Source organism: Spea bombifrons, chromosome 4 (genome assembly GCF_027358695.1).
Source record: "Spea bombifrons isolate aSpeBom1 chromosome 4, aSpeBom1.2.pri, whole genome shotgun sequence".
NCBI lineage: Eukaryota > Metazoa > Chordata > Amphibia > Anura > Pelobatidae > Spea > Spea bombifrons.
In genome coordinates this window covers 64,029,974-64,055,157 of record NC_071090.1, presented here as the reverse complement: position 1 = coordinate 64,055,157, position 25,184 = coordinate 64,029,974, and the positions used below count along the sequence as shown (strand labels likewise).

At 35.4% G+C, this 25,184-nt stretch overlaps 1 protein-coding gene across 2 annotated transcripts in view; it reads left to right on the top strand.

Annotated features, from left to right (window-relative positions):
• The window catches only part of SEMA3A (semaphorin 3A), a 109,074-nt gene that overhangs the window by 28,821 nt on the left and 55,069 nt on the right, over positions 1–25,184 (top strand). For both annotated transcript variants that reach the window (XM_053465246.1, XM_053465245.1), the window contains exons 2-4: positions 3,243–3,400; positions 6,871–6,933; positions 24,422–24,541. In XM_053465246.1, coding sequence (XP_053321221.1) covers positions 3,243–3,400; positions 6,871–6,933; positions 24,422–24,541 — 341 coding nt within the window. The remainder of the gene's footprint in view (positions 1–3,242; positions 3,401–6,870; positions 6,934–24,421; positions 24,542–25,184) is intronic.

Genomic DNA, 25,184 nt, shown 5'->3' with positions numbered 1-25,184 from the left:
ACTTGTATGACCTTTATGTAGTCATATAGTTCTCATATTATCACTTCCGAAACCCCACCGAGTTTCCTCTGTGCATGCTCTTTATCTCACTGTTACTATTGTAACATGAGGATATTTTCTTTTACATGTAAGTTAGTTTAATACTTCTGTTAAACATTTAGAGCCTCTTCATAGTAAACTATTTTGTGATACGATCTTTTAAGTTAACCTTGTTTCATTACACAATACTTGAAAAATTGAAGATTGCAATCGGTAACATTCTTCTAGAAGGCCAGATAGCCATCTGACTGACACCTGTCACGATGGAACATTCAACACTGAAGCCATACATTGCTTGTGAAACGAACCACATGTAATATCCGTTTAGATAGTGATAAGATGCACTGAAAAAATGGTTGCTTAGCTCTGAATTAATATTTGAAACCATCCAACCAACTTTAGAAAGTCACATCTTACGTAATGCTCTTAGGAAAACAAAAACCTTGCTGTGTCTGTCTATCATCGCTATTGACTTTATATTTCTTTTTTTGTACTCATCACAACTACAGATGAATGAGAACTTCAAACAGTTTAATGTGAAATAAAATATATAACACAATAGTGCCAAACAAGCTCATTAAACACTGATATCCATCGGTACATGACAAGCATAGTGTGCATATGTGTTGGCTCACTCCCATGGGGATCACAAGGCAATCAAGAAATTGATGGCAGACAAAGACAATCTGGTTTAAGTGCTATGCGGTTTTCCATAATGCTGCAACTAGTACTTATCATTCGTGTTGGGAATAAATTATTTTTCGTAATTGATTAGAACTTGTGCTTGTATCTTGTCAACATAGGCAGGTATAGGCAAGGCTATGTTAGAAAAAAAATCTGCTCAATGTATCTTTAGGATCATTCTATTCTACCATTCAAAGAATTCACACTGCTTGATTACGACATTTACTGTAATACATTTAGAATTAACGGCTGTAAAATTGAAATTCACTATGACTGATTTCATAATATAAACTTATGCATTCATTGGTAATTGGGAAGTTAACTTATGTGGACATATTGAAGGAAGCACTTAGAAACATGTATTGTTCTATGGTATTCTCCATAAGAATGTTTAGAGCTTAATTAAATTTCTGTCAGTGTAGTCCTGCTGATTAATAAAGAAGTGTCAGGAACAAATTCAAACGCGTGAAAATGGTTATTGTCATTAAGACAGCTAGGCTGGCATAAACATTGCCATCACTTTATTGTCATGGAAATACATTATTTCAGATTTAAAAATAAAGAATAAAAGCACTTTATCCAGCTGACGTTCATGTGTCATACCGAGAAAAAGCTATGATAACTGCACAATAGATCTCAAATAAAGGCATTTTGGAATACAGATGACCATTCTGACATAAATTTGGCTTTAAGTGAGTGTTTCAGATAATTACAGTCACTCATAATGCCAAAAATAAAAGTATTATTAAGCGCTATTTTTATTGAATTATTTAACTGGAGATGTTCCCACCAAGTAACATTTTGCTTTGTCTTTATAACTAGCTGGTGACTTATTGTTTGGCTATGATTTGGAGATAGCAAGCATTGAAATACGTGGAAAAACAGCAGACACTCCCAATTTACTGTACATCCTAAGATCTTCTAGTAATATTTGTGTCTGAAGACCAATGGTACAAAAAACAATGTAGAGATAAGTCAAACAATATAAAAATAAACTAGGGCATTGAATGAAAACGTTTTTTTGTGTTTACTTCTTTTGTAACCATACATGCTGCTCTATTTTCTAGGTTAGTTCAGCCAAGGTCCAGTTAAGCTTTTTGTCATATATATTTAAACATTATGACACCAATTACTTGGAAGGTATCTAGTCAGTATTGTGTTACTTCCGCATTATACATGCTAGGGATACCCATCATGATACAGAATAATTAATTAAACCCACAGTTCTCCTGCAAACTTACTGGCTACCTCAATGTGTTTGTATTAACTGCAGTTCCACTTAATGCCACCGGGTTTGTAGAACCACAAATACTTTTTGTGTTACTTTATTAACTCTCTGTATGGTTCCATCTATTGATTGTTTGTAGGGCAGGACTCAATCCTTCCACTGAGCCTATTGACTCCCAAATGTTATTTGGAACACAATATTACTGGGCCATTTGGACAATTCGATTTAACATAATTGAGTATAATCCACTCAGCCTAGATTAAAGATGCTCAATTTGCTATGCATTTATAAACTGAGACTGTCTGCTATGTGAGCAAAGCATTCTCCTCCCTCATCAGCACATTTAGTGGGAAATATCTAATCTTTGGAATATTTGGGTCCCTTTGGAAACTGATTATATACAGTGACCTTTCTGGTTTTTCGAAACGCAACCCAAATCAACCTTACTGGCAACTGTTCAACATATGTACACAAAGGCTACAAGAGCTTGTTTAGAAAGCCTTATTTAGTAAGAGGTGAAGGTCGCCAACACTTGTGGCAATCCTTTTTTGTCTGTGATATCTCAAAGTAACCAAATTGTAGGTTGTGTGTCAGCATTATAAAGGGTACTTGAGGGAACAGACTACAAGCCCAGACACTCTCTGAAACAGCATGATCTGAGGCTAATTTAATGCGCAATTAATCACCGTCACATATTTTTTTTTGTTGTGCTCATCTGTTGTCTCCACAAATATTGGCACAAGATAGCTATCTATTCCATTTTTAGGAATGAGCCAAAGTGCTGATGCAAACACTTGATGTAGTTATTATCAAGAAAATGATTTAATACTTTTGAGTAAAAACTAAACAGATATTTGACTAAATCCATCCTTTTTATAGCTATTTATACACAGCACATGAGAAAAAATCATATCCATAATATATGCACATTTCTGAGTTTTATCTTATTGAGGAATTCTGAAATTTGAACTTTACATTTAATTATTATTTGACATATAAACATAAAATACCCAAATTGCATTTTAGTGGATATAGAGTATATATATATATATATATATATATATATATATATATATATATGTTTTATAGACATTGCTTCAATTACAGTATGAATATGTCGCTTAGTAATAAGAAAGATATAGCTAAGATAAAAAAATAATTATTATATAATGAAAGACCATGCCTTTACTTTTTCTAATGCATATTTTAAATTAATATATATTTTACAGGTTTGCTTGTTTGTGTCTCCTGTTTACAATTCTAACATTATTGACTTGCTTATCTTTTGCAGAAATGATGGATACCAACAATTTAATCACATTCAATGGATTGGCCAATAGTTCAAGCTACAATACATTTGTGTTAGATGAAGAACGAGGAAGACTATATGTCGGGGCTAAGGATCACATATTTTCATTTAACCTGGCTAACATCAAAGACTTTCAAAAGGTATTATTTTTATGAAATTGTGGGCTTCAAACAGATTTGTCTTTAAAGCTACTGTTTACTTAACCCTTTCTAAACACCGTGGAGCTTGCTTAGTCAAAGAAAAATAAGATTAAAAGTAATTGAATTAGGATATTTATATCTATATAATTTGTTTTCTATATTAGTAAAGATTATTGTAGAATGTAGGTTTTCAATCACATTGTACAACACCAGTTAATACATTAGTTTTCATTAATCATTTCCTTTAATTTATTTAGTTAAGGGCACCATTTTGCTCCTTTTGTTTATGTTTTTTTTTCTTATTTAACTCCAGAGCCTTCAATATAAGTGCGACATTACATGAAAATCTGTTTCTTTCTGTTGTATTCTTGGAAAACTTTTTTCTATGAGCTGATACATTGCTTATCTCCCCTAACTCTCCAAAATGTATTTTTATCTGTACGTACTTTGCTAAGGTCAGAAGCAATGATTGTGTTTTCCCATTCTCGTCTCTTAGACATGTTCTGCATGGCCTTTTTTTCTCTCTTGACCTTTGTGCATCTACAAATGACCTATAGACCTAACCTAGCTAGGAATATCGCTAAGACCACTTAGTGACAAGTAAAAGGAGAGGTGTGATTCTTGTAAAGTGACTTTATGCATTATGGGGTTCTAGATCAGTAGAAAATTCTCAAATAGTTTATGAGCCAAAATGTAACAGTATTAAACATTTCCAATTTACCAACCAGCTGACTTCAGTGAAAGCATGAAACATAATAGTATTACATTATACTTATATGCCAACACAAGGTATATATAATTTACTATATTACTCATATAACAAATTAAACACATGGACACATCACAAGACTCACTTGATGTGAACTTTGGCAGGTGTACACAAGTACTAGTAATGTAATGTACAATATTCAAGAGTAGTATTCAATCATATACTGTTAAACTTGGAATAGAAGGCCTTCAATTTTTCATTAGCCATTTGTTATGACATTCCATGAAAATGTAAAGCCATGATGTAGTCAAAACAATAATCTCCAACATATCAGGGCGCTTATGTTTTGCGTTGTAGTAATTTGTCTGAGGAGGCCGTGTCACATAGTGTCTGAAATCCATCTCTTGTTCTAACACTCTGAAGTGCGAGATGCCAAAATATAGGGCAGTGGTAACAGACAGGAACATGTGGAACGAACACCGAACAAGGCTTTCATGTTTCGCTTTCAAGAATTAAAAGGACACACAAGTACATCAGTAGTAATAATAGTAATAACAGCATCACAGATAAATAGTGGTTTAAAAAAGATTCCATTGATCCAGTCCCTGGCGTTTTGTTTTGTGGACCAAGTTCTAGATCACATGATAAAAGAAGATGAACTGTACTTTTTACGTGTCATAAGTAAAGGTTGCCACTGAATGCTTAACATCTGACATTTTGCACCAGGTTTGCTATTTATAAATATCATTGTGTCCTCAGTTTGCATTTAAATAACCTACTTTTACAACTTTTTTTTAGTTTTATTGCTCTGCTTTTTATTACTTGACCATGTCTTCACCTGAACAGAAGTCCAAGCTTAGTTACATCATGCATAACACAGTGAAAAAAAAACCCACCATGTAATATTCTTGCAGTGACTAGTAATTATAATTATCCTACAATCAAGTAACCATATTAGTATCAATAATAGGATTATTATGTCACGTAGTGCTCAATCCTGACAACTAATCTAGAAATTAGCTTTTTGTATTTCATAATTTCAGATACATGGCTGCGTGAATTCAAACAGTTTGTTATTCACGGGGATTACTAACAGAATGCTACAGAAAAAAATAAGAATATTTCCCCATACAACCTCATTTATAGATGAACAGAAGGAGTTTCTGACCTTCTATTTAATGAGAGGTACTTATAATTAGTAAATGACCATTAATTATTATGTGAGCTACTATGAAATTATATTGAGTGCTTAAAAAACATTTTTTTAGGAAAAAGTGTCCTTATGTAGCTTAAGTGTTTTCATCACTTAAGAATCCAAAAGTTTATGTAATTTTGCATCTTTTTCTATGTTGACTAGATGGAAGGTATCAATTTCAATAAAAGACTCTAGTTTCTCTAGTATTGCTTTCGTACAGTTTCTTTAAATAGTCATAGCTGTGTCATATATACAAACATATGCCTACACACTACATATCTGGGAATCATATCATCCCCGGAGAGCTACCTCTTCTGGGGGAATGGCTTCATGAAGCATGCACCGCCAAATACTAGAGTTCCAGAGAGTTCCGAGGTGTGTGTTTGTATGTATATATATATATATATATATATATATATATATATATATGTGACAAAAATAAGTATAATATCCAGATATATTAGAAAAAGGGATATGATCTTAAATCCAACAAAACCTTGTGCAGTTAATTATTATCCCGGAGTTAGGGTAATTGTTCCTAGTAATAGCGCAGACTCTGCTCAGTGTCAGGTGTAAATAATCTTCCTGAAATGCCTGTCTGTAACTCACCCTTACTTCCATTACTGTTGCATTATCTGAGACTCCCAACTGAATCATGGTCTGGTATTAAATGAGGATCATGTTTTATTCTACAAATAATTCCTAAAAGCTTTTCAACAAGCATGAATAATTGACTGTGAGGATCATTTGATTTTCCACTGTGTGAGAAGTCTTACATTAACCTTGCTGAAGTACTAAGCTTAGGCAGTGTTAAAAGACTAGTGGTGCTAATCATAGTTCCATAATCTGCCTATACATAAATACCTATACAGTGGGCGCAATGCCTTGAGGCTTCATAGGTTTTTACACAATCGCTGGATCAAGATTTACAAATCTGTCATAAATTTGCACCAAAAGGGATAATTCTACTAATATTTTAATTATTATACATGAAACATTAAAATGTTTATTTTCTATACTATGCATAGAGTTATCTAGGAAGTTGTCTTATATTCAAAGCAGAGGCAAGTAGCTGAAAGCAAGCTACCCAAGGTCAGGTCGGCTCAAGCATGTCCTGAGACGTTGAGAATAGTAACTTTGTGCTGTTTTTACATTTGAAGTTATCTCACTTTTCTTCCAGTGATACACTTTTAAATACAATGTGCCCTATACATAAACTCTTGTAGAAGTATTTTCTAGCCAGTACTCCTTTGGAGTACTGTGTTCTTCCGGCTTGGTCTTTCTTAAAATTGTATTTTCTTAAAATTGGTATTTCTTAAAATTGTATTTTCAAAGTTTTAAAGGAAAACTTACTATCCCAAGGATTACATCCTAAAGTCATTAAATTGTACACTCCAGAAAGGGGCTTATTATTAGTAGTGTTATTATTAGTATTATATTTAATTTATATAGTGCAAACAATTTATGCAGCACAATACTAATTCATTTCTCCTGTATAGTTTTAAGTAAGTGTATAACATAAACATGTGTCACAAACAGAAAATAATGCAGTTTTCTTAATTTCAGATTGTATGGCCTGTGAGTAACACCCGCAGGGATGAATGCAAGTGGGCTGGTAAAGATATTGTGGTAAGTACAAACTGTTGTGCTTTTTTTTTTTTTACCCAAATGTTAATATTTTATCAGCATTGTGATATTAAAAGTTAAAGTCTTATTTTTTCATACAAATCAAATTAATTTAAGACTGTCTATTGATCAAACATATGTGTTGTGTTGCCCTATTAACATTTTAGAAATTTGAGCAAGTCGGGTGCTTGTTTTATAAAGTCTTTTGAACAACTAAATTTATGTGGATGGAGAGGATATCCCTTGGTCATATTTTGCTTTCTTTTTGCAATTCTCAGATGTCTAATTATTATGATCTCCACCCAGATTATTTAGGAATTTTCTTACTTATAATTTGTACAGTGCAAGGTCCACCAAGAAGAAAAAATATACAGACTAAAGCATGGACCCTAAAGTCTTTGATCTCCAGAGCATGATCACAAAACAAACGTCTGATTTTCCTGCCATAAACCACTAATATATATAAACAAAGAATGAGACATCTGATTTAATAACTTACTGCACTAGTTAACCTTGAGACTATCCCAAACAAGTCCCTATCATTTAAATCAGTAATATATTATTGGACATATCTTGCAGCTACAATATTTCATGTCACCGTGCAGATATGCTTACGTATTTTATTTATATTATCTTGGTCATATGAAAATAATTTACTGTTTAGGTTTTTTATGGTTTCTGTAAGTTTACTTGGCACTTTTAAGAAAAGAAAAAAAGCACACTTTTGTGATGATATGATTTTTTGGGATGATACTCAATATGAATAGTTCATAGTTAACCCTATGTGTGTATATGTGTGCTCACCCTGGCTGTGTCATATACTGTATGGATCAAGGCATCCCAGCCTAGAACTAGATTTCAGGAGCTTACTTAATAAAGCATTTACGTGGTAGTTGGAAGCCTGGAAAGAATTAGTGAAAATACTTTTAAATTCCACTCAATGTCAATGTTTATATTATTTGGACTATGCTATTCTTGGAAATGTTTCCATGCTTGAAGTTATGTAGAACCATGCTTCAGGTTTATGTTCCATATCAAAGAAGCACTTATCTGGCAGACATTGTAGGTTAGTAAATCTTGGTATCAAGTATCTGGAGTAATCGTCCCAATCGGTCTGGAACGCACACTTCCTGTCCCTAACAACTGAAAGGTGCATCATTGCTATTGATATTACTCACTAAAATGACACAATTGGAGAAATTCAATGGCAGAGAGGGAAATATTTAAGATTCTAATCTTAAATATCACATGCATATAAAATAAGTCAAATATAAGTGGTATCTGCACTACAGTGATCAGGTATCTTTTGGAACAGCTACTAGTCTACCATTCTTCCTTCATTGAGAAGTGTAGTAATACAGTAAAACCTTTCACTACTACACCCTTTCTGTGTGTTTTTATGGTTTTTACATAGATTCTCTATTTGGTAAATAAGATAGTCCTGGTTTGTGTGAAGTATAGGGAAGTTTGTGTGCCAAATGTGTTGTGGGGCAGCTGTACTAACAGGGCTTTTATCTTTAAATATATATAATATTATGTATGTATATTTTCCTGTATCCCATTGTACAGTGCTGCGGAATATGATGGCAGTATATAAAACAATAAATAATAATAATCATTGACGTGGTATTCATGCAAAGCACATGCAAACTCTCCAACTGTTAAATTTAGTATTTTAGCTGAAATTCCATACTGTTTGTGATTTTTTTCTAAGTAAGTCCACCATGATGCTAATAAATAACAATCCTACTTTGGGTTTAGACTTCTTTGTTAGCTGGGCACGCACATTAGCTTATTCACTAATAAAGATGAGTTACAGCCAGATGGCCAAGTAATATTTCTAGAAACAGAAACTGTCCATGGCTGGTCCTTCATAACGTATAGTTACTGCAGTGAAAGGAGATTTTTTATTTCACTAATAATCATCATGAGTTTGTTGTTTAGTAAGTGAACCACATAGCCTGTAAAGCTTTATTTAGTTTCACAAAATAAGAAAAATATGATATTTCTTTATATTCTGAATATTTTACTTTAGTAAAAAAAAAATACTTGTTTAATATCTCTCAGCACTCAGTTAAGCACTTTATAACATAACATTTCTCAGCAAATAATCTCAATAGAACCTTTTTTATACCGCTAGTTCATAAGTGCCTTGACTGACACCTCACACAGGGCTAAATAGAGAAAGAGGTCAAAGGTACCTCTATAGATATAAATCTGCTTAAGGAGTAGAACCCCATAAAGCAAGCACCAATGCAGATTGATGATTTAATGATAGGTTTAAGCCCCCTGGAGCCAAATATTTAGCTTCACCTTAGGCTTTCTGTGTCCATTCAAAATTGTCTGGCTCCTGAGGCAATACTGTTTTACCCAAATTTACGAGTGGTTATTTTGTAATATGATTCCGCTTTTAAATCAACAAATGTAACAGAACCCCTGTTTTTCACAGTTTGTGATCACTGGAGTGCAAATGTATTTTAACTGGGAGCATATTCAAGTATATATATAATCACCTGACCTACATAACTACGTCAACCTATTGGAAAAAAAATCTGCATTATGGTTTCAGATATTTTCATATTGTGCAAAACTATGTCTGCTGATTAGTCCTCTAAATCTTTTCTACCTATTGGTAAAAAGGTTATTTTGCTTCTGTACAAGAGCAGTCCATGGTGATTCATACTGTATATTTCATAGTAACCTAACTTAATTTACAAAGAGACTAACTAGGCCCCAATAATTAAGAAAGCCATTACACTATTTTACATACCTCACTTTACGGACATATTTTAATTTCTGTTTTAAATGGGACTCTTAATCTTCAGAGATCACCCCTAAGTCCTGTAATGTTTCTAGGCTGTTATTCCTTAAGAATGGTGTAATAATTATGAACCAATTATTTTCATTACATTAGTACATTAAGTAGGAAGTGGAGATCATGACGTTTTCCCAAATGAAAGTTTTTTTTGGGAAGTGCAATCATTAGTTCACTATTACTCTGTGTCGTTGATGAATTAATTCCTTACTTTCCCTACAATCCCTGTGTAGCCTTGGAGACTACAATATGAAAATCACAGACAGTTAATCAAGATCTATCATAATTCCACCAAAGTGACACTTAAGGTCCTTTTAATCTATAGTTTGTGGCAAGTAACTACCAAAATGCTTTGGGTAAACATGACTTTAAATATTTCAAAAACCAAAATGGGATAAATCCTATATATTACATATTGCATTCCTTAATATCACCCAGTTATCCAAAAATACAAACCCATTCCAGAATATCCCAGAGCCAGAAATACTTAATAACATTCAAAATACTTTTGCTAGAATGCTGGGTGTATTCCAGATGACAGAATGTGTTTTCTTAGGTTTCTTTGCCAGCTTCCAGAATATTTTGCTGTTAGTTTTAAACAAGTTGAAAATATTACCCAAAATGTTTATAGATAATTGGATTTGTTTACCTTTTCCATGCTACGTATTTCATTTTATGACGTTAGGGAGCTCCTTGCCACAGTTCCAAGTTTATGACTTTATGAAACCACACAGGTCCAATGTGTTAAGCGAGCAATTAGTAGATTTTAGTGGGCAGATTCTCATAAAACCATAGTGCAAAGCAATAAGCCATACATAGTGAAGGACAGACATTATAAAAATAAAAACTCTTCACAACAATTAGTGTAATAAAATGTAATTTATGACTGCAACAGAAACGTTATCTAAAAGCTTGGTTGGATAATAAGAAGTACGATCTGTGGGACTCACTTTTTACCACTATCAATACTTTGTTATGCATCAAAGAGATGGTGTCTGTGGATTACATTCTTCATACTGGGCCAATTACATAAAGTTCTGCAATGTAAAACCAACTCAAAGGTTTAAAAAAAGAAACAATTACAATTTTACAAACAAATGTTCCTGCCTCTCATCTCATCCTAACAATGTTGCTAATATCACAGAGTCCCTTTATCATATCATCACATAATTACTTTATACCATAGATTTACTGTATAATACTACTTTCTTCCTGTATAAAATATGCTTTAAGGTTAGACAACCATGTCTTGTATAGCTTTAAAGCTCACCAAAATCACATATACTGCCTTGTTTATATATCAGTATATATGGTGCAAATACCAACCATACAAAACCCTTCTGTATCTTTTTAAGAAGATAATGACCCATGATGTTTCAGTAAATAAGGCCATTTTCACCATATATGAAATATGTAATTGTGTCAATTGGTGGCACTCTAAAAACACAGTCATTCATTTTCACAGTTCCATCCCAAAAATAATATAATTTACTTTACGCAGTGGGGGGAGATGGAATAGGTTAAAGTTTAAACAGGATTATACAGAGTTAAAAAATAACATGCTTTCTAGGAGTAGTGAGGTTTTATATTTAACTGCTGTTGCGCTAAAGAAATCTGATATAGCATGACATGCTGTGTAATGTGTAGGCTTGTTTTGTCAAGTTTCAGACAGATCAACTTTTATTTAAACAAAAAAAAAGTTGGCAGAAAGTGATTTATACAAGGAGTTGAAAGACAAAAAGATTCTCAGATATAAGGGATTTTACCATTTGGTCCATGTGTGTTCAGCCATCAGCATATGCCGACATGCCCTGGCGAGGCAACATCTGTTGATATACACCTTTACTTATTAGACAGTCAAATACAGTTGGCGTGCTGCATATTCTGCATCCTTCCGATGTGTCTTCATTAAAATCTTAAGTTGAGGTTGAGGTTCTAAAGCCCTTGCCATTGGAAGGACCCATATACAAGATGCAAAAATCCCCCAGTTCTATTCAATTTTTAAGTTTTAGGAAAATCAGCAATCATTTCTCAACATCAAGTTCCATGGGAAAAGCATCAACCTTAACACACAGAGTCTTTCAGGCAATATTGCCTGTGATCTCTTTGAACGGTATTATATTTATTACATAGGACTGACCATAAAGCTATCCACCAATCTTTTATTTGTCTACTCCTGTTTAGTTGTTAAATGTGTATATATGTGTATATATATGTGTGTAACTAGTAGTTCTTGTTGGCTAAAACACACACACACACACATATATATATATATATATATATATATATATATATATATATATATTTATATGCAGCAAAGGTTGCCAAACAACAGGAGGATGTAAATGATTACCTTTGTCTCTTTAATATCACACTCCCTTATTTTTCTAAATATATTCTTCACATTGTTATACATATTTTACGAAATGTTCTTTGAATTTGACCAAACTAATAGTTTAGGCTACTTGCCAGGTAGTTAAATTTTAAATACTTGGCATTCCATGGGATAGAATTACTTTAGCAATCATAACAGCGTTCTTTAAGCATAGACCAAATTAAGTAATCCCTGAGAGAAAGAGGATGGTGACCACCCTTAAGAATCTGATCTTAGAATAGACAAAGCAAAACTGTAAAAAAACATGTGGCTTTTGTATGCGTTTGTGTAGATCTGAAAGTTACCTATTCTTCCCTGTTTTGGTGCACGTCGTGGGTGTAAGATAAAAAAAAAAAAAAGGAAAAATATTAATACGCATAACTATACTGCTGTCAGCAGATCTAAAAATAAGTGCTTTTCCCTGTTAAAGCTCTTGATTTTAAATATGAAAGCACTTTAATGGCAAAGATTTTTTGTGTTATCAGCTTTTATCATTCCTCAACACCTTTACTATCGCAATGCTTTAAATCTCAGCAATTGTTTGAGTGATGCTTCATTTCTTATCACTCCTTTTACACCATTATGTTTCTGATGCAAGGCCATTAAGCTACATTCCTCCTTTTTTATCATATCCCCAGCTAACCTAAGATTTGAAATCCGCTGCCGACTGAAGTTGTAGAATACAGTGGGTTGCATACTTTCTATCGCCATTTATCAGTCTGATCATACATTAAAACACATTTTTATCCATTGCTTATTTCAACGATCCTCGGTGTACACAAGATATATCAACAAGTTCTCCTTTGATGATACTAGGATAACACCTACATTATAAAACCAGCCAATGCACGTTACATTTGAATATTTTTTCCACTTTTATGTTATTGTACACTTATTGTATTTGGATAATTGCGCATATGTGAAATTTTGTGGACATTACATGGATAAACTTTTGACCCGCTTTGTAAAATCCTATTGCCATAATACAATAAAACCATAATAACCATTTATTTTTAGTTCAATGTATTCCTTTACAATCTATCCAAACACTTGGACACTGGAGAGGCAAAACTTTTTCTTTATTATAAACACCTTTTGGTTCGGCATTTTAAATCCCACAAGTACACATTCAATAATATGATGGATTTGCAAATGAACCAAGACATTCATTTCCTGACCTAACAAGCCTTAGGAAGTACATGCTCACATGGCATTGGATAAATGTATTCAAATTTATTCCATGTTTAGCAGAATGGCCGCCTCCTTTAAGATAATTTCAAATGACAAAGGATATCGCTATACCGGATGTGTGCTACTGGTAAGGCTTATGAAACAAGCTTTTGTGGTGCGTCCATTCACGATGGGAACCCAGAATGTCAGGGGTTTTCATCAGCTAACATTCTGTTCACAATAAACAAGGCACTAGGGGCCGAGGTATTTATACCTTACTCTTTATTCACTCTGCAGTTAGTGACAGATCCTGTTAACTAATGCCTGTACATCCCTGTCAGTGGATTGACATATTGTTGTATGTCTAAACATTTAGCACAGTTGCGTTAACATAACACATCAAATACTGTAGCAATTGTATGATATACTAGCGGTTATTCACTGCAGTCGAAAAACTAGAATAAGAAACAATCTACCAGTTGTGCAACTGAACCAAAGATAATTGTCTATAAAATAATAAGCCTGCTGAGTAATTATGACCAGGGGCCGACTGGCGATGACGAGGAGTCTTGGCACTTTAAGAGCAATGGCTGCCTGATGACATAGCATGCTGTTGGGCTTATTCAGCCAGCTGGAGCAGCAGGTTGGGCGAGTATAGAAAGCTGTTGGCCAGCAGCCCAGCAGGCATTTGCAAGATGGCCAGTCCAGGCCTGGTTATGACCCAAGAAACTTTTCACACAGTTGCTTCATTGGCCCTGCAAAAAGTGCACTATATTCAATAAATAAATATTTATATGAAATTAATCTTACTTTAGTATGGAAATAAGAAAGAAAAACTTGGAGGACCTGTTGCGAATGATGTAAATAAAAATGACATTAAATTATAGTTGTACTTTTGCAGCAGAAAAGGATGAAGGACTTTGTGAAAAAGCTACATCTGCTGCTAATTTATTACATGGCTTCTTAGCTGACAGTGGAAAGGACCATATTATCACTAAACTGAAACATATATTATCGAAAATACTAAATTACACATTCCAAACCATTTACATCCGAAGCAAAATGTTGCCATTTGGATAAACAATTTAATGTATGTTTCTTGGCCAGTGTTTTGATGATAAATTGCACATTAAACACGTTTTGCTTCAGTAGTTTTTAATATGCATGTCAAGATATACAGGCAAGCATTAAGGATGTGAAGTCTTTCATAGTTTATTCACAAAAAATGTGTAAGTGCATCATAACTTAAGACCTACAATTATCTCAGTGGTTTCCAATTAATTAGCCTTTCCCAGATGAAATAAACTGAAATTTGCATGCTATCAAATTAATCTGCAAGATGTCTAATCTCATTTTAGTTGATCTATTGAAACCAGCACACTGCAATGCAGTAGAATGTATGCCACACTTTTTTACATCATAATTCTAAAGGTACTTAAATGAATGCAATCTGCTGTTTTTTTTGTAATGAAGACATAACATAAAACTCCCTTAATAAGTCATCAATCCTATTATTATGTCATGCTTTATGTACCGAAATTACAAATGCTCATTAACATCTGGTTTTGTCAAGTTTTCAAGAACATTTATCTGATCTACTAATGTGAGTTTACTCTCCACCCTGTTCCTTCAAGAGTCAATTCTCAGGAGCCAGAATCAGAGATTGTGTCATGCTACAGAAGAGCATCATGGTCAACTCATATCGAACTATTACAAAGATTGCATTTTTTACTTAATCATCTAGTTTAATGTAACAAGAATTATGTTCAGCATCTGTAATGTATACGGTGTTCTACGGTATGTCTAAAAAAATATATTGTAATGTGTAATATACACATGGTGCTACAAAAGAGACAATCATTAGCCTCTATAGACCTTAGCTAACTTCTTAATAGTTTACAAAGCAGGACGGTCCTTTTTAATAACAATAATAAAAAATGTATATGTAAAGTTCTAGAATATGCTGTTGTCCAGTAATATAGCCCAAACACACAAATAGCTACAAAAGGTTCACTTTCCATAGAGCAAAATGGATGGCTCTGTGCACAAGAGATTGTAGTCCATATCTAAACAAAATAGGATAAAACTGAACCAACAAAACAATGAACAGCCATTTAAATGGGATGAGACTGAGCTGAATTATTGTTGTATTAAGAGTGCCATTTTAGTATTTACTTTGAGGATAACACACACTTTATCATATGCAACAAGTGCACTATGATTGGACCTTGGCTTTAAGCGGGAGCCGACCATTCCCACTGTGACATGTCCTTTATATGTAGACAGATGATGGCCATAAGTGATAGTTTATCACAAAATGTTTATTCTAAAAAATGTTATTGGCTGATGCAATTAACCACATGTTTGATTAAATATATTTTTTTCTTTTGATTCTCGCCAAAGAGGAAGTAAATATAGAGTTCCTTTTGTGAAAATAATGCCTGGATCTATCTAAACATTCCTACATTTTGTTTGAATTTCTCTGTGTGTGGCAGATGTTTGACAGATGGATAGACTTTATTTTTGTTACTGTCCGTGCAGAGTCTGCATGAAATAGCTGAACCATTGTTCTCTGGGTGTACAGTCTGTTTTATAGTTGATTTTTTTTTAATGTATGACCTTAAGCATCTCCCAGGCATTTGTTTATTACAAGTCTGGTGTGAAAAAAAAGCCTTGAATCAATCTGAACAGTAGACAAAGAGCACTTAGTACGATGCTTACACTACTTCTAATGTGATATAAGCTTATAATTTGGCAAATCCTCTATGAACATTATTTTAATGTATGAACTTGCAATGTTTCTAGGAGAATGAGCACCCCCAATCTTTGATTGCCCTGCCACACCAGCCAGCACGTGTAGATCTTTTGGGCAGAACTCCTTTGAGTGCATGTGATCCCAACCACCTAGAAAAAAGTACTATGAGTGTTCAGACACCTTGCATTATTGACAATTTCTCATTCAAAGTCAGCTCAGAAGTAAAAAAAGAGAATTGGACATGACTGTCCTGTTTAGTCCTGCAAAAGTTATGTCATCCCACATAGCAAAATATATTCCAGTCATTGAATGTATTGATAATGTATAACCAGTTGCACAGGCCAACATTTTTTTATAGAATTAGAATTGTGTCTTCTTCCTTTATTATATATGTCTACCCAATTTGATAAACGGGTAATGATGTTTACTGGCAATATGAAGCTTACCTACAAAATTCAGAAAAATAATTTTTTGTACTTTAAACTAGCCTGTAGATCTTAGTCCCACACCAAAACTGAGTGCAAATGAACCGTGTATCACAGCAGTAATGTCAAAGGGTTTTCAGTACTTTATCAAGCGTTTATTTATATCTCTGAAGCATAAATGTAATTTCTCCTAAGAAGAAAGCTAGAACGCCCAAGATGACATATTGACAAAAATATGTAGAACTTCTGCTTTAAATAATGAATTAGCTAAATATACATTCTTGTGCAGCGGGATTGTATTTCTGTTTACAGAATATGCCAAGTTGTAGTCTTTATTCTCATTGTTTATTTAAACCATGGAAAGACCTGAATCTAAAATATTAATGTATTTGTATGTGTTTCTCACAGCACTGCTGGACCAGACTGTAATGTCTTGTCTCCTGCACATCACAAAATACTAAACCTTGCATCGGTAGGGAAAAAGCAAATAAAAATGGACACTGAGTCCGTATCAGACTGATCTGTTATAATTTCTTCATAAATACTATTATCTTACATTTAAGAGTATCCCATGTTAATAAGTGGAGACATGTGGTTGTATGGTGCAATGTTGTAACCAAAACTTACTAAATAATAAATGACAACTGACACATTCTTTGGATGAAAAGGCCGTGGTCTTTTATTTAGCTTATAACCAAATACCATTTAAACACTTTGTAACCATACGTAACAAACCCAAACCAAAAGCTCTTGGCCTGAACCACAGAGCAAACCAATACTTTAACAAGGCCAACTGCCCCAAAGCCGATTAGCCTTACACTTACATAAACCCCCATCCGTTCACTCCCTTTGCAGAGAGCAACTTAACCCCAATAAAAGCCACGACAAATAGACAAAATCAATCATTTTTTATTTTTATTTATTTTTTTTTTTTTTTTTTTTTTTTTAAAATATACTTTTTTCTTTTCTCTTTTTTTTTTTTTTTTTTTTTTTTTTTATTCAAAAAACTATACATATCAATAAACTTGGGGAGGGAGGGTGGGCGACAATTCAGCAGCTCTTCCATGCTGCTCCCGTGGCTCTCGCTGAAAACCGCCGCTCACCAGACTCTGAGGTCAGTGCGGTCGATTAACGCAGCCAGGGTAAGTGAATAAACGCCTCAGGAGCCCTCCTTTTATAGTTTAAATTCCCGCCCAAAGCCAGCGCGAGCCGTCCTCGAGCGCAAAGTTAGCGAAAAGGCGCATGCGCACTAAGCAGCGCGAGCTTGCCACGAGCGCAAAACAAACCAAAAAGGCGGTAAAATTAAGCGGCGCGAGCGCAACCACTGATTATACAAGGTGTCCTTTATTTGACCCCTTACAGTTAACCCTTTCAGGCAATTATCTCCCCAACAACCACATGTAACCCTGTGCTAATTTCACAGGGTTTTTTCATGTGGTTGTATGGTGCAATGTTGTAACCAAAACTTACTAAATAATAAATGACAACTGACACATTCTTTGGATGAAAAGGCCGTGGTCTTTTATTTAGCTTATAACCAAATACCATTTAAACACTTTGTAACCATACGTAACAAACCCAAACCAAAAGCTCTTGGCCTGAACCACAGAGCAAACCAATACTTTAACAAGGCCAACTGCCCCAAAGCCGGTTAGCCTTACACTTACATAAACCCCCAACCGCCACAAATGGATATTTATTATCCATTAGTGGCCCCTTCCACCAAAACCACGGCCTTATCCACCATACACTGCAAATCCGCATTAAAAATGTCACACCCAATCTCAGATAAATGAATGCCATCTTTCCTGTAAAGCCCTTCGCAGCCACCTTCCAAATCAACATGTCGAAAACTCAAACCCCCCTCTAAAATCATGAATTTTTCGATGGATCTGTTCAATTTGCGCCTTACCCTCTCCAAGGCTTTGAAACCTTGACGTTGTAACCAAATCAAACGAGGAACAATTTCCGACCATATAAATATTGTACCAGCAAAAACAGTTTTAAGATGTTCCAAAACTTCTTTAAAAGCCAGCAATAATTGAACAGATTGGATCTTACCAACATCATTACCCCCACAGTGTAAAATCATAATATCTGGATAAGGGAAAAAAGACATGAAATCTAACACGTTAGCTATTAACTGAAAAATGCTTAAACCTCTAATACCCAACCAATAAATAACGACTTTTTCTGGACTGAAACCGAGATTCTCTCCGTAACACCTTTCTGCCGCTCTGCGATGCGCCCAGAAAATATAAGAATGTCCTACTATCCAAACCACTATAGGACGAGTGCCTGAAATGAAAAATTGACATTAACATAGCATTAAGTAATTACAACAAATGAGGTCTTATGTACAATTTAAATCGATTCGAATCCCAACGACCCAATCTTTTAATAATAGAATCATCAAGACCCAGAAGTGCTGCTTCCGTTGCTGCACCTATTCTAAAAGAATGCGAGGATATCTTCTCATTGCCCAGACCTAGACTTATTAAACACAGTTGCAAAATCCTACGAAATTGAAACTGCGTTAAGGGTAGACCAGATTTATGTATTAACCAATGACCCCTATAATCCGGTCTGTATTGATTGAAAATTGTTGCTGTTTGCACAGGGCAAATCCCGCAATTAGAAACCTTGTTCAGTTTAACCCAACAACCTTTACCAGATGTATCAGTTTTTGAAGATCTCAAATAAATCCACAGTTGATCATTACACAAAACATCCTCAAACTTGATCCCTGAACCTCCTTTTTTGTTAGTTGCCACCAATTCGCTTACACGAAAGGCGCCAAAAAATGCTATAATGAAGGCCGTTGCAAACAATCTAGCTTCATACTCATCCCAGCAAACTTTTTGTACACTCCCCACTAGATCTTGCAACAACTTAAATGAAATTGGCCTTCTATCATCCAACAATTTATGCTGCTTCCCAAAACCCTTCAAAATTTGCTTAACTAAGAAATCTTTATTCACAGGTTGTTTACCCGCCAATTTCATAAAAAATGACACTCCCAACAAATAGCAATCAATTCGACTGCGGGAAAAACCCTTACGTATTAACATGAAAACAAATTCCAATGTTTTGTCAACTGTATGATCAAACTCATTCAAACCACCTTTATGCATAAAAGTCACCCATTCCCTCCAAGCCTTAGAATAGTTAAGCCAACTAGCCTTGGAGATAGAATTAAACAAATAATGACTTAACTCGGCGATGTTAGCTGCCAAACATCCCCCGGGACTGCCAAGCCCTCCTTGTCTGCCAACGGAGCCAGATGTCTGAAAATCTTAAAATCAAATCGAGACAAGGCATCAGCAATCCCATTCTTCTTACCCTCAATATGTGAAGCTTTCAACCAAATATTATACCGTAAACACAAGAAAACCAAATGCCTTAACAAATTAATAACCGGAATTGATTTGGCCCTAAGCGTATTTATAACCCAGACAACACCCATGTTATCACAATTCAATAAAATTCTTTTGTTAGCCCACGCCTTTCCCCATAAGTAAATAGCCACCACAACAGGGAAGAGTTCCAATAACACCAAATTTCTTGTCCATCCAGCTGAAAACCATGCAGCAGGCCATTTTGCAGCCGCCCATTTACCCTGCCAATAAATGCCAAAACCCACCGAACCAGCAGCGTCAGTATAAAACTCAAAATCATTCGCATCGATAAACTCACTTTGCCAAACCGTACTGCCATTAAAATTCGCCAGAAACAAACTCCAAACTTTCAAGTCTTCTTTCACTTGTTTACTAACCCTCACCCTGTGATAACCTACCTTCTTGCCCGCTATACTCTTAGCCATATGTCTAGAAAAAACCCTGCCCATTGGCATAACTCTACCCGCAAAATTAAGTTGACCTAACAATGATTGAAACTTCTTAACTGTTACTTTCTTAGCCAATAACACTTCATTAATGATAACTCGTAATTTATGAATTTTTTCAAAAGGTAGGCGAAACTCCATTTTAACCGTATCAATAACAATACCTAAGAATTGAAGGGATGTAGTTGGAAAAACAGTTTTATCTTTTGCCAATGGAATACCTAAAAACTCAGCCAATTGAAGAAAAGAATCCAACAATAACTTACAATCCTCTGAACCTTTTTTACCTATAAACAGAAAATCATCTAAATAATGCACTACTGAAAAACAACCTACCACATCCTTAATTAACCACTCTAAAAAACTGGAAAATGCCTCAAAATAAAAACATGAAATTGAACAACCCATTGGTAAGCATTTGTCAAAATAAAATTGATTATCAAATTGAAAACCTAAAGAATGAAAACAGTCAGGATGTATGGGTAACAAACGGAAAGCGGATTCTATATCTACCTTAGCTAATAAAGCATCCTTACCAAACAACCTAACCCAAAACAAAGCATCCTCAAATGAAGCATATTTGACCGGAAAATCATCCGTACTAAGTTGGTCATTAAGAGACCCACCTTTTGGGTACGATAAATGGTGAATCAGTCTAAAAGTACCCTGGTCCTTTTTTGGCACTAAACCCAACGGAGATAGCCTAAACCTCTCAAATGGCGGAAAAGAGAAAGGACCCTCAATCCGCCCCAATCGCAGCTCTTTCTCAATTTTGTCACGGACCACCTGACAATTGTCCACAACAGATTTCAAGTTATCAACCCAAATGCAGCCATTTACATTATACATCGGAACCTTAAACCCATGTGCAAAACCAGAAGCTAGTAACTCAGCCTTCTGCCTGTCTGGGTAAGTTTTTAAACAAAGGAGCAGTCTTGACACTTTCACCGGCGTCACTGCTTTTTGAAATGGGTTCCCTACTGACGGTGGTTGAACCACTCCTGCGAAAACATCTGGAACCTGGGTGATTGGCTCCACAAAAAGTACACTCGTGTTTAAATTTGCAAGAATTGAGAAACTTGCACTGAGCCTCATTAAAAGCCCAGCAGACTCCCTTTTGTCTTACTTGTTGAACATTAGAATGTTGAAATCTGTTAGAAGAATTGTAACGTTGTGGCAACATAACGCTTACCCATGCACCTACGTCCTTCATACCAAACCTTAAATTTTTATGTACAGCAAGCTTTTGACGAAATATCTCGTCGTAATTAAACCACGACATACCCCCAAAATTCTTATACGCTTCCAGAACAGATTCTAGGTGCTGGAACAAACCTGAGCTGCTATTGCTATGCCTCTCGCAGTAAACACTTGAATAAATGCAAAAGGCTTGCAGCCAGTTATTAAAAGACCTAGGGACTGGTCTCCTCCTATCCTCATCTTTGTCCTGTTTAACTAAAAATTCTTTGGAAGCCGGGAGTAAAGAAAGAATGTCAATGTATTCATTATTCCATATTTTTTCCTTCAAAACTTTAGATAAGTGAAAACCCAGTGGAGACATCTCACATGACAGTGCCTCCTTCATATTCACTTCATTAACCAAATTCCTTTGAGCAACATTAGAACCCCCCCAAGCCTGAGCTGGATTAGGGCTCTGCCATTCCTTCATTAAATCCACCAACGATCCCACAACCTCACTAAGTTTGTCCAAATTAGTTTTGGGGCACTCACCCATAGTAGTACCCGCACTGCTGTGTCCAGAAGAAGGTCCAGGCTGTTCAGAATCCTCCTGCAGCACAGGAGCAGATGCAGCCAGAGATAGACGCCTGCAAGTTGCTACAGGAGGAGCAGCATCCTCTTCTAATTCTTCCGTTTGCCGGTATTTTCGCTTCTTGCAGGGCTGTTTTCCCCGAACAGCCCTAGAAGCTTGAGACCGTTGTGTTGCCGACGACCTCCCGGATCTTCTTCCGCGTTCCGGGCATACCGCCGACGTAGCCGTGACACCGTCATGAACCCGTGACGATGAAGCCACGTCTCGCGATAACTGCAACATATTAAAAGCCGGAACGCCATCTTCGCCAGCAGTTGAAACGTCTTCCGCCACTTCAGCAGCGTCGCCAACTTCAATGGAAGCATCCATCTCTTCGGGAACCGGAGCGGTCGCCAGACAATTCTTCAGCCAGTCATCAAATCCTCTTCGTCCGGCTCGCTCTTGAAGACAATTCAGCAGCTCTTCCATGCTGCTCCCGTGGCTCTCGCTGAAAACCGCCGCTCACCAGACTCTGAGGTCAGTGCGGTCGATTAACGCAGCCAGGGTAAGTGAATAAACGCCTCAGGAGCCCTCCTTTTATAGTTTAAATTCCCGCCCAAAGCCAGCGCGAGCCGTCCTCGAGCGCAAAGTTAGCGAAAAGGCGCATGCGCACTAAGCAGCGCGAGCTTGCCACGAGCGCAAAACAAACCAAAAAGGCGGTAAAATTAAGCGGCGCGAGCGCAACCACTGATTATACAAGGTGTCCTTTATTTGACCCCTTACAGTTAACCCTTTCAGGCAATTATCTCCCCAACAACCACATGTAACCCTGTGCTAATTTCACAGGGTTTTTTCAAACTCTGTATTTTTGAAGTAATAACATTTTAGCCACTGGGCCTATGTGGCAAATATATTATTCAGGGTTACTGTTTATATTTAGCACTTTGTTACTCTATGCAAATTACAGCAAATGTGCTACTGATGGAAAGGAACCAATGGATTTGGAGGCCCATTAATGTGAATAACTTTCTGTTTTTGGAAGCAGAACCATAATGCTTAGTTCTGCCTATTAAGTTTTCTTGAACTTGAGTTGGACTCACTAGCAATAGGTTCTTATATTCTATTTCCTTACTTTTCCTTTAGTGGACTCCCTGACTCAACTTCATCTCTCTCATCTGATGTCTCTAGGAATTGCATAATATACACATTTTAGAAACAGTATATCCAAATAAAATAAATTACAAAAGAAACCCAAAACAGTCAGTACTTTATGATAGGTAAGCTTTTGTAATTGTGATTTTTCAAATTAGATAACTTTCTACAACGTACTCAGCTGGCTCAAATGGGGCTAAGGTCCATGCTGGACAGGAAGAAAATAAATAAAATAAGAAAAGAGAAGAAAAAACAACATCAACAGTCCTTTCTTTAACACATGCCTGTTATGAGAGCCCTATTTCATTATACTGCAGATACAATCGTATCTATGATACTTTTAGTCTGTCAAGTGGCAGGCATGTGTAGCAGTTTTTGACAATTATATTCAAGTAATTCCATTTGATTTTCATTAAAGAACCAATTGACAACACAAGTGGGTTCTCCGAAATCATGTGTGGAAAAAAATGATGTAAAATTGTAAGGATTATAGTTTACACTAATCTTTTCCCTGAACATGTTTTAATTATAATTAAATGAACATTACATATATTCCCATTGAGTAGATCTTGTATATTAACTAATGATGTACTAATTGCCCTGAAATTAGGATTTTATGCATCCTTGGTTATCGCACTCAGATTTACCATGTGACATGAATGGATTATGCTGCTGTGGCTTATTAGGGGCTATGGGACACTGCTTACTAGAGAATGTCACTTTAGGCTATGGGCCAAGAGTAAGGAGTGAGGTGTACTGTTGTTCTGACACCTTTCGAACAGCTGTTCCTCTGAGTTCAGATGTTTGCTCACACCTGTGCTAAGCTAATTTGGCTGTAAAAATAAGAACCGTCATAGTCGATATAGAGCATATTTAGATATGTAGAACTGATGTAGATATTTCGTTACCCACTCTTAATACTACCGCTTCACTAATTTTAAAATATTAAAAAATATATGTGATTTCTCTGTGGTTAAGACATGTAGAAAAATAAGTTTATTGCTTTAAAAATGATCATAGCAGTAGGCATGGACTGGCCATCGGCACATTGGCAAATGTGCCTATGACCAATATACCCTCCCCCAACTTCGAGTGTGCTAATGAATGATGCGAATTCTTGGCTGTGGTCCAAGGTTAATGTGCCACAGATGGTTGCCTGTTGAAAAAACATTATTTTACATTATATATATTTTTTTATTTCAACAGAAGGAATGTGCAAACTTTATCAAAGTGCTCAAAGTTTACAACCATACTCACTTGTATGCCTGTGGAACCGGGGCATTTCATCCTGTCTGTACCTATATTGATGTTGGCCACTACCCAGAGGTAAAATTCTCTAATGTATTTTGTTTATACAGTATGTCAGATAGATGTTAGTGGATGTGGTAGACCATTAGGCAACTGTGTCATCACCATCTCTGAAAGATATCATCTTTTTATTCATGCAGAAATAAATGATGTATGTGTGGATAAAATGTATATAAACACAGCCACTCCTATGTATGCATAAGTATTATATATACATAGCACATAACTGTAAGCTGCATGTTCTAGCTGGTTATAAGTTGTTCAATATGCCCTACTTGGAAATGATGGCTAACTTTATGGTGTGTAATTATGTTTATTTTACCATTCTCTATACATAGATAAAAATAGATTATGGATTTTTTTGGAAAGAATATTGATAGTACAAAATGTGTATAATGAGTGATTGAAAGATGATTTGTTAGTTTGAATTGTATTGAACACTTATTACACTTAAAGGGACAATGTCCCATGCAGCCCCGCCAAAGAAAAATGTCTATTATGGTACTTTGTTTCAGTTGAATGAAAGAGCATAAAGCCCCCCGACTTTAGGGGCTTTTGCACTAGCTTTGGCTGCTTTAAGTAGCCAATCACTGACCAGAAAGATCTCCTATTAAAATAATGCAGAGAATTTGATTAGATCCCATGGAACTATTGAGCAAGC